This window comes from Ipomoea triloba, chromosome 1 (genome assembly GCF_003576645.1).
Source record: "Ipomoea triloba cultivar NCNSP0323 chromosome 1, ASM357664v1".
Lineage (NCBI taxonomy): Eukaryota > Viridiplantae > Streptophyta > Magnoliopsida > Solanales > Convolvulaceae > Ipomoea > Ipomoea triloba.
Genome location: NC_044916.1, coordinates 20,833,548 through 20,842,353, shown reverse-complemented (window position 1 = coordinate 20,842,353; position 8,806 = coordinate 20,833,548). Strand labels below are relative to the sequence as shown.

The 8,806-nt window shown below is 34.1% G+C and overlaps 1 protein-coding gene across 1 annotated transcript; it reads left to right on the top strand.

Annotated features, from left to right (window-relative positions):
- Positions 1 to 594: 594 nt before the first annotated feature.
- LOC116010282 (MDIS1-interacting receptor like kinase 2-like) lies at positions 595 to 2,588 on the top strand. Its single transcript, XM_031249620.1, has 2 exons — positions 595 to 1,969; positions 2,075 to 2,588. The coding sequence occupies exons 1-2, from the start codon at positions 595 to 597 to the stop codon at positions 2,452 to 2,454; spliced, it is 1,755 nt and encodes a 584-aa protein (XP_031105480.1). The 3' UTR covers positions 2,455 to 2,588.
- Positions 2,589 to 8,806: the final 6,218 nt, after the last annotated feature.

Below are 8,806 nucleotides of genomic sequence, written 5' to 3'. Positions count from 1 at the left end.
ACAACCCTATATCTCACTAGGAATCATCTCTCTGGTCAAATCCCTACTTCAATTGGGAACTTGCGAAGTTTATCAACTCTACATCTTCATGAGAACCAACTTTCAGGTCATATTCCTCAAGAAATTGGATTGTTAACTTCACTTGTTGATTTGGAATTAGACTCAAATAATCTCACAGGGTCAATCCCTAGTTCAATTGGGAACTTATGGAAATTAACATCATTGTATCTCAGGTATAATGAACTGAATGGAAACATTCCTTCAGAGTTAAATAACTTAACTCTCTTAATTGACTTTGATTTATCAGATAATCACCTCACTGGTCAATTGCCTGAAAATTTGTGCATTGGTCATTCACTAGAACATTTGGCTGTCCAAAACAATAACTTTATAGGAAAGATTCCCAAAACATTGAAAAATTGTACCTCTCTTCTCAGAGTGCATCTTCAAAACAATCAATTCTCAGGAGACATCTTTGAAAATTTCGGAGTTTACCCGGACTTAAACTACATTAATTTGAATAACAATTCTTTCTATGGACATCTATCTTCCAGTTGGGGAAATTGCCCAAAACTTGGTGCTTTGAAGATTTCGATGAACAGAATTTCTGGAAAACTACCACCAAATCTTAGCAATGCCTCTCAGATTAGCTTTATTGATCTTTCATCAAATAAACTAGTTGGAATGATTCCTAAGGCTTTGGAAAACCTAACATTGTTAACTATCCTTAAGTTGGACAACAACAAATTTTCTGGCAACATATCACTAGAAATTGGGAAATTACCTCAACTTTTGAACTTTAGCATAGCCTCAAATAATTTTTCCGGATTACTTCCGGAGGAGTACTTTGAAAGAGGCCAAGTGTTAATAGACTTGAATTTGAGTAAAAATATGTTTGTTGGGGAGATTCCTTATGGTATGGGAAACATGAAATCGCTTGAAAGTCTTGATTTAAGTCACAACATGCTCTCTGGTCAAATACCAGCCCAATTTGACGAACTAACAAGTTTGCAAATATTGAACTTATCACACAACAATTTGTCAGGACATATCCCTTCTAGCCTTGGCCAATCTCTGGGTTTGATATGTGTTGATGTATCATACAATAGGTTGGAAGGTCTCATCCCTAACACAAAAGTATTTCAGGAAACTCCATATGATGCCTTAAGGAATAATAAAGGTCTTTGCGGGAACCATTCTGGCTTCGAGCCTTGCTCCTCAAACAATCAAAGAGATCATCATCAGAGAAGAAATTTGCTCTTAATTATACTACTAACATTTGGGAGTTTGTTTATGATTATTAGCATTGTTGTCCTATTGATCATTCGATCAAAGAGCCATGTTATAGTAAAGCCAAGGGCAATTACTCATAAAAATGTGTTGGCAATATTGAATTTTGACGGAAAGATAGCATATGAAGATATCATTGAGGCAACCGGAAATTTTGATTCAATATATTGCATTGGTGAAGGAGGACATGCACGTGTTTATAGGGCTGAGCTCTCAAGTGGCCAAGTTGTTGCTATAAAGAGGTTTAATAATGTAATTGCGCAAGGAGATGAAAATTGCGAACTCAAAAGTTTTTCAAATGAGGTTTGCACTTTAACAGAGATTAGGCATCGAAATATTGTGAAACTGTATGGTTTTTGTGCTAGTGAGAGAAATTCATTCTTAATTTATGAGTACTTGGAAGGGGGAAGCCTAGCACACATATTAAATGATAATGAAAAGGCCATGGAATTAGGGTGGATGAAGAGGGTAAATGTGGTCAAAGCTGTGGCTAAAGCTTTATCGTATATTCACCATGATTGTTTACCATCTATTGTACATCGGGATATATCAGCTAAGAATATTTTGTTTGATTGTGAATATGAAGCTCACGTGTCTGATTTCGGCACGGCAAGAATATTGAGTCTTCATTCATCAAATTGGACTTCATTTGCAGGAACATTTGGCTATGCAGCTCCAGGTATACCATATATTATTTTTTTTCCCAAGCTTAACATAGTTAATTCAGTTTAATTATATGCTCTCTTCTTTCTTCTTATTTTATTTCAATTTCTTTTGTTGGTAGAGTTCGCTTATACTATGGAAGTCACTGAAAAATGTGATGTGTATAGCTTTGGAGTATTAGCACTAGAAGTGATTATGGGCAAACATCCAGGTGACCTCATTACGTCCATTTTTTCATCCCCAATCTCAACCGCCCATGGAATACTACTTTTAAAAGATGTGTTTGATTCTCGACTGTCTACTCCAACAAAGCAAGAAGAGGAAGAGTTGATTTTGGTTGCGAAGATAGCAGTTGCATGTTTAAATATGAATCCACAATGTCGACCAAGCATGCAACAGGTTTGTGTGTTGCTAAGCAAAGAAAGGCGATATTCCTCCTCAAATTCACTTCCACATATCACAATAAGCCAATTGTTCGGTCTTGAATTTCCTACTCCCTAGAGGTGGTAGGTTGAAGAAGTCTTATTCATGTCAGTCCGAGTATGTATGTGAAGTTTATAGTACTATAAATTTTGATCTAGAGCTACCAGCTTTAATTATATTTATTATAAAATTTCTCAGTTAATGTCATATGAGGTCTTTCGAATATATTAGTTTCGTCACGTTTAATCTAAAACTTTCAAATTGATCACTCGTGATCCTTTAATTTTTAAATGGTTGCCATTTGTGGTCCAAGTTAATTATCGATGGTCATTACCCAACAATATTTATTTGTTCAACCTAATTGAATTGTAGCCAAACTGGAGGAGTTTAATAATCTTGATTGACAGCACAGGTCTGTATCAAAGCATTAATGTTGTTCTATGTGACAGGTTGAGGAAGAAAGATAACACCACCCCCCGCCCGGCCCACATACACCAATAAAAAAATTTAAAAAAAGGAGGTGGTATGAGTATATACATGCATTTGCTAGTTACAATATAATAGAAAAGCTTTTCTTTGAGAGTTGTTAACACTTGATATCATATATTTGTATCTGTCTTGTTCAATTGGATCAAGAAGCACCAGTTCGATGGTCAACAACTATGACATGAAGAACTTACGTTTGAGATCTCTGACTGGTTATCCCTCAATGGATCTTTAACAAGTAAGTCATTTTCTTTTGAATATACAAATTGACTTAACAATTCAACACAAATTCACTAGCATACCATTCTAACTATGTATAATGTATTGACTTACCTACTAAGTTAGAATGCATAATGTACTATAATAACTTATTATGTGATTCACAATATAATAATTACTTTGCTTAATTATATTGTGTCATTACTAATCTGTGCAGGCTAGCTAGGCAATCAACCCTCCATCCATATCAGTGATGAAGTGGAGATCATCAGAAGCTTAGTTTGCTGAGGGAAGCTAAGATGTAGATCGCGAATTATATTCGCTATGTTCGGTAAATGCCGTTAGCTAAGGGTAGAAATGTATTGTTTGAAAAAAGTTATTTTGAGTAACTTTTTAAATTTTAGCATTTTAAAGTTATAAAAAATTGATTAATTAAACACGGATAGACTAACTATTTACCAAACAGGGTCATTATACATGAATCGCTTAGCTTAGCTTGTTGTTGGGATCAATTAGGTGGAGCCATCTCCGTTGTCGGTATCGTCCCTGCTTTTTTTCACTATTTTAGAGGTAATTAGCACTCACTATAAATTAAGCTAAGGTTAAATATTTCAGCCGCCATGCCTGCATATATATATATATATATATTTGGGTAACACTTGCTGTGGGACATGAGATGGATCGAATATTTAATTAATGGGTCAAATTTTTATTAATGAATATGATTTTTGATCTCATTAATCAAAGATCGGATCCGTCTCACGGATTAAAACCTGTACGATCTCACACAAATTTTTACACACACACATATATATATATATATTTATGATCAGATGAGTCCACCCTTTTTTCCATTAGTCCGTGTGGACAAATATGGGTCACTGAAAGCTTGAGATCAATATATGGTTTAGATTTCGTTGCAACTGTGCACTTCAGTTGCATAGTTGATCTCAAGCATTCAATGACTCAAATTTGTCCACACTTATACATAAGATCAAAGGGTGGACTCACCTGAACAATGGCATATATATATATATGTCCAAAAACTTAATTGCAAATTTCTTCAGTATTGCTAATATATTTTATCCTAAAATCAACTTGCTACAGGTTTCAATATGAAGCTCATGTGTCTGGTTTTGGCACGGCAAGAAAATTGAGTCTTAATTCATCAAATTGGACTTGATTTGCAAGAACATTTGGTTATGCTGCTTCAGGTGCACCATTATTTTTCACCCATGCTAAACATAGTTAATCTAGTTTACATGCTCTCTTCTTTCTTCTTATTTTGTTTCAATTTCTTTTGTTGGTACGATAGAATTTGCTTATACTATAGAGGCCACCGTAAAATGTGATGTGTATAGCTTTGGAGTGCTGGCACTAGAAGTCATTATGGGTGGACATCCAGGTGACCTCATTATGTCTATTTTTTCATCCTCAAATCAACTACCCATGGGACTTCGAGAGTTGTTAACACTTGATATCATATATTTGTATGTCTCTTGTTCAATTGGATGAAGAAGCACTAGTTCGATCATCAATAACTATGGCATCAAGAACTTACATTTGAGATCTCTGCCTGGTTATTCCCCACTCTTTAACAAGTAAGTTATTTAATATGCTTTTGAATATACAAATTGACTTAACAATTCAATACAAATTGATCCACTGAAAGTACAATTTAACTATGTATGTACCGTAGCATACATATTTACTATACCTAGTGAGTTGGAATGCATAATGCATAATGTGTTATAATAACTAATTAATTGTGTGATTCACAATATATAATTACTTTGCTAGTGTCATCAGGCAAGGCAATCAACCCTCCATGCCAGTGATGAAGTAGAGAAGCTTTTGCTAGCTGAGGGATCGATTGGAGATCGATCAGAAGCATTATTGTGAACAACAATGGCATCAAGAACTCCTTGTTTGAGATATCGAAACATTTTCATTCTCATATATAGCTAAAAACTTAGCCAGTTTCCTTTGAGTATATACAAATATACTTAACTACATACCACATTTACCTAATGGCCGCTAGAATTATGCATGTAATTAATACCTTAGGCATCGGTGAACAACATGGACATAGAAGCACACAATTAAGCTACCAAAGTCAAAGGTTTTAGCAAGACCATACCTGGTTGAGAAAGCAGAAGTTAACTTGTTCGTTAAGTTCAGCACAACTTACAGCATCATCGATCTCCGGCATGTCTTGTGGCCTCATTCTTAATGTGAAAATGTTGTACCTTTAATTTGCAATCCATACAATGTTCTTTTTGATCATCCTGTATGTTTCCTGTTTCGACAAACAATATATATATATATATATATATATGATGTTGATGATTTATTGTTCCAATAATCACTTGAAGTGATAGGTATTCATGAACTTATTGAAATGCATATATGTACAATCACCCGGGCCGGTCCCGAGGGGTTCAAGGTGGGCACCTGCCCAGGGCCCATCTCTATAGGGGCCCATAAGATATACAGAGTATTACATATAATTATATACAGTATATTACTTATTATATATATTAAAAAAAAATAGGGTTAATTGTTTCTGAAAGTCGAGAACTGAACTCACAAAGACTGAAAGATCAGAGACGTACGTTGTTGCACACCCACCGCTCACGCCGCCCAGGAGTATAACGGTCGCCGGTCGCGCCTATGCCACACCAACCACTCAAATACTTAAAGATTTTCGATTGATTGATTCAGATTGATTGATTCATATAAGTGTCAGCTGATTTTGTTCCTTTTTTTTGTTAAGATTGATTTTATAGTAAATTTTTTTATAGAATGTTACCTAAAAAACATTCATCCGAAAGTGAAAAAAAAAAAAAAAAAAATAAGTAAACAAATAGATCATCCGAAAACAAATTTTTCATATAGGGACCCTTTTTTTTTTAATTTCGCCCAAGGGCCTATAAAACCTTTGGACTGGCCCTGACAATCACTAATGATAATATATACATATCAACAAAATAACTACATAACTCTACTCATTTACAAATAAATTAAAGAATGCAAGTAAAAATGTAATATTAGTTGCTAAGGCCATTCTCATTAGGCCCTTCCTCAATAGTTGAGTTTTTACTCTAAGTTTTTTGTGGGTCCAAACATCCACATTATTATCCACTATCTCACTCAATCTCAAAAACCCTTCTCTCCATTAGTTTTAAGTTTTTCCTAGGTTTTTTTGGACCCACAATTTTACTCCATTATATTTTATTTATTTTCTTATTTATTATTATTATAAAAATTATAATTACAATTATTATGTTGTTATATTTAAATTTAAAAATGTTTCAAAAAACTTACAAAAAAAAAAAAACACAAAAAACGAAAAAGAAGAACAAAGTTTTACAACTGCCAAAATTTTTCTGAAAAAAGAAAACCAACTGCCAAAATTTAACAATTTATATATATTAAAACAAGAGAGAGAGAGAGAGAGGGGAGAGACTTGGCTGTTGCAATTCAAAGGCCAAAAAAACAAAATAATTGTTTTTTTAAAGGTATTGGCGTGGGCGTTGCATTGAATATAATGCAACGTCGAAAAGAAAAATAAAAAAAAAAAAAAAAAAAAAAAAAAAAGATAGTGTTTTGTTTTTGGAGATATCTTTCTCCTATCTCCAAGAACCAACCCTTTCATTGGTGTAACTTGCGAAGTTTATCAACTCTACATCTCTATGAGAACAAACTTTCAGGTCGCATTCCTCAAGAAATTGGATTGTTAACCTCTTTTACTGAATTGAAATTGTCTAATAATAATTTTTCCAGGCAAATTCCTATTTCAATTGGGAACTTGCAAAATTTAACAACCCTTTATTTATGGGGAAACCAACTTTCAGGTCCTATTCCTCAAGAAGTTGGAATGTTAACATCTCTAATTGATTTGGAATTGTCTAAGAATAATTTATCTGGGCAAATCCCTACATCAATTGGGAGCTTGCGAAGTTTATCAATTCTACATCTTTATAAGAACCAACTTTCAGGTCACATTCCTCAAAAAATTGGGTCAACTTATCTTATTAGTTTGGAATTGAACTCAAACAACCTCAAAGGTCAAATCCCTACTTCAATTGGGAACTTGCGAAGTTTATCAACTCTACATCTGTATAAGAACTAACTTTCAGGCCACATTCCTCAAGAAATTAGGTTGTTAACTTCTCTTATTGAATTGAAATTGTCTAATAATAATTTCTCTGGGCAAATCCCTATTTCAATTGGAAACTTGCAAAATTTAACAATCCTTTATCTATGGGGGGAACCAACTTTCAGGCCCGATACCTCAAGAAATTGGATTGTTAACTTCTCTTGTTGATTTGAAATTGTCTAGCAATAATCTCAGTGGTCAAATCCCTATTTCAATTGAAATCTTGCAAAATTTAACAACACTTTATCTATGGGCCGGGGAAACCAACTTTCAGGTCCGATACCTCAAGAAATTGGATTGTTAACTTTTCTTGTTGATTTGAAATTGTCTAGCAATAATCTCACTGGTCAGATCGCTATTTCAATTGGAAACTTGCAAAATTTAACAACCCTTTATCTATGGGGAAATCAACTTTCAGGCCCAATACCTCAAGAAATTGAATTGTTAACTTCTCTTGTTAAATTGGGATTGAGTTTAAATAATCTCAACGGTCAAATCCCTACTTCAGTTGGAAATTTACGAAATTTAACAGAATTCAATCTTATTACAAATAAACTAACTGGCGTCATTCCTTCCGAGTTCAACAATGTTACTTTCTTAGCCATATTTGAGTTATCATATAACCACTTCATGCCAAAGACCTTGTGGTCTAGTGGCACCCTGTGTCCCGGTTTACACTCCCACATGGATGATGGGAGTGGGTTCGAGCTAACCACATCTTTGTGCTTCAGTAGGTTGAGATTTATGCTTGGTTCATTCACTAAAACGGTTAGGAAAATTGCACTTCTCTTATCAGAGCACGTCTTTCTGGAAACAAATTCTCAGGAGATATATCTGAAGCTTATTGATTTGAGTTACAATTCTTTCCATGGTCAGTTATCTTCTAATTGGAGAAATTGCCCAAAACTTTCTGCTTTGAAGATGTCAAACAACAAAATTTCTAGAAAACTCCCAACAAACCTATACAATGCATCCCAACTTGTTTTGCTTGATCTCTCATCAAATCAATTAGTTGGAATGATTCCCAAGAGTTTGGAAAAGTTGGTACGGTTAACTATTCTTAAGCTAGATACAAACAAATTTTCTGGCAACATATCACTTGAAATTGAGAAATTATCTGGGCTTTCAATTTTCAGCATAGCTGCAAATAGTTTTGTTGGTTTGATTCCAAAGCACTTTGAAAGATGTCAAGGGTTAATAGACTTGAACTTGAGCAGAAATATGTTTGTCGGCGATATTCCTTATGGTATGGGAAACATGAAATTGCTTGAAAGTCTTGACTCAGTCACAACGCACTCTCTAGTCAAACACAATTTGAAGGATTTACATCTTTACAGATTATGAACCTATCTCATAATAATATATCGGGATATATTCCTTCAAGTATAGCCCAGTGCTTGGGTTTATTATTTGTTGATGTATCATACAATCAATTGGAAGGTCCCATCCCAAATAATAAAGCATTTTTGGAAGCTTTGTATGATGCTTTGAGAAATAATAAAGGTCTTTGCAAAGAATTTTTTTTGATAAATGAACATAATTTTCTTTAGTTGATGTTAAAGT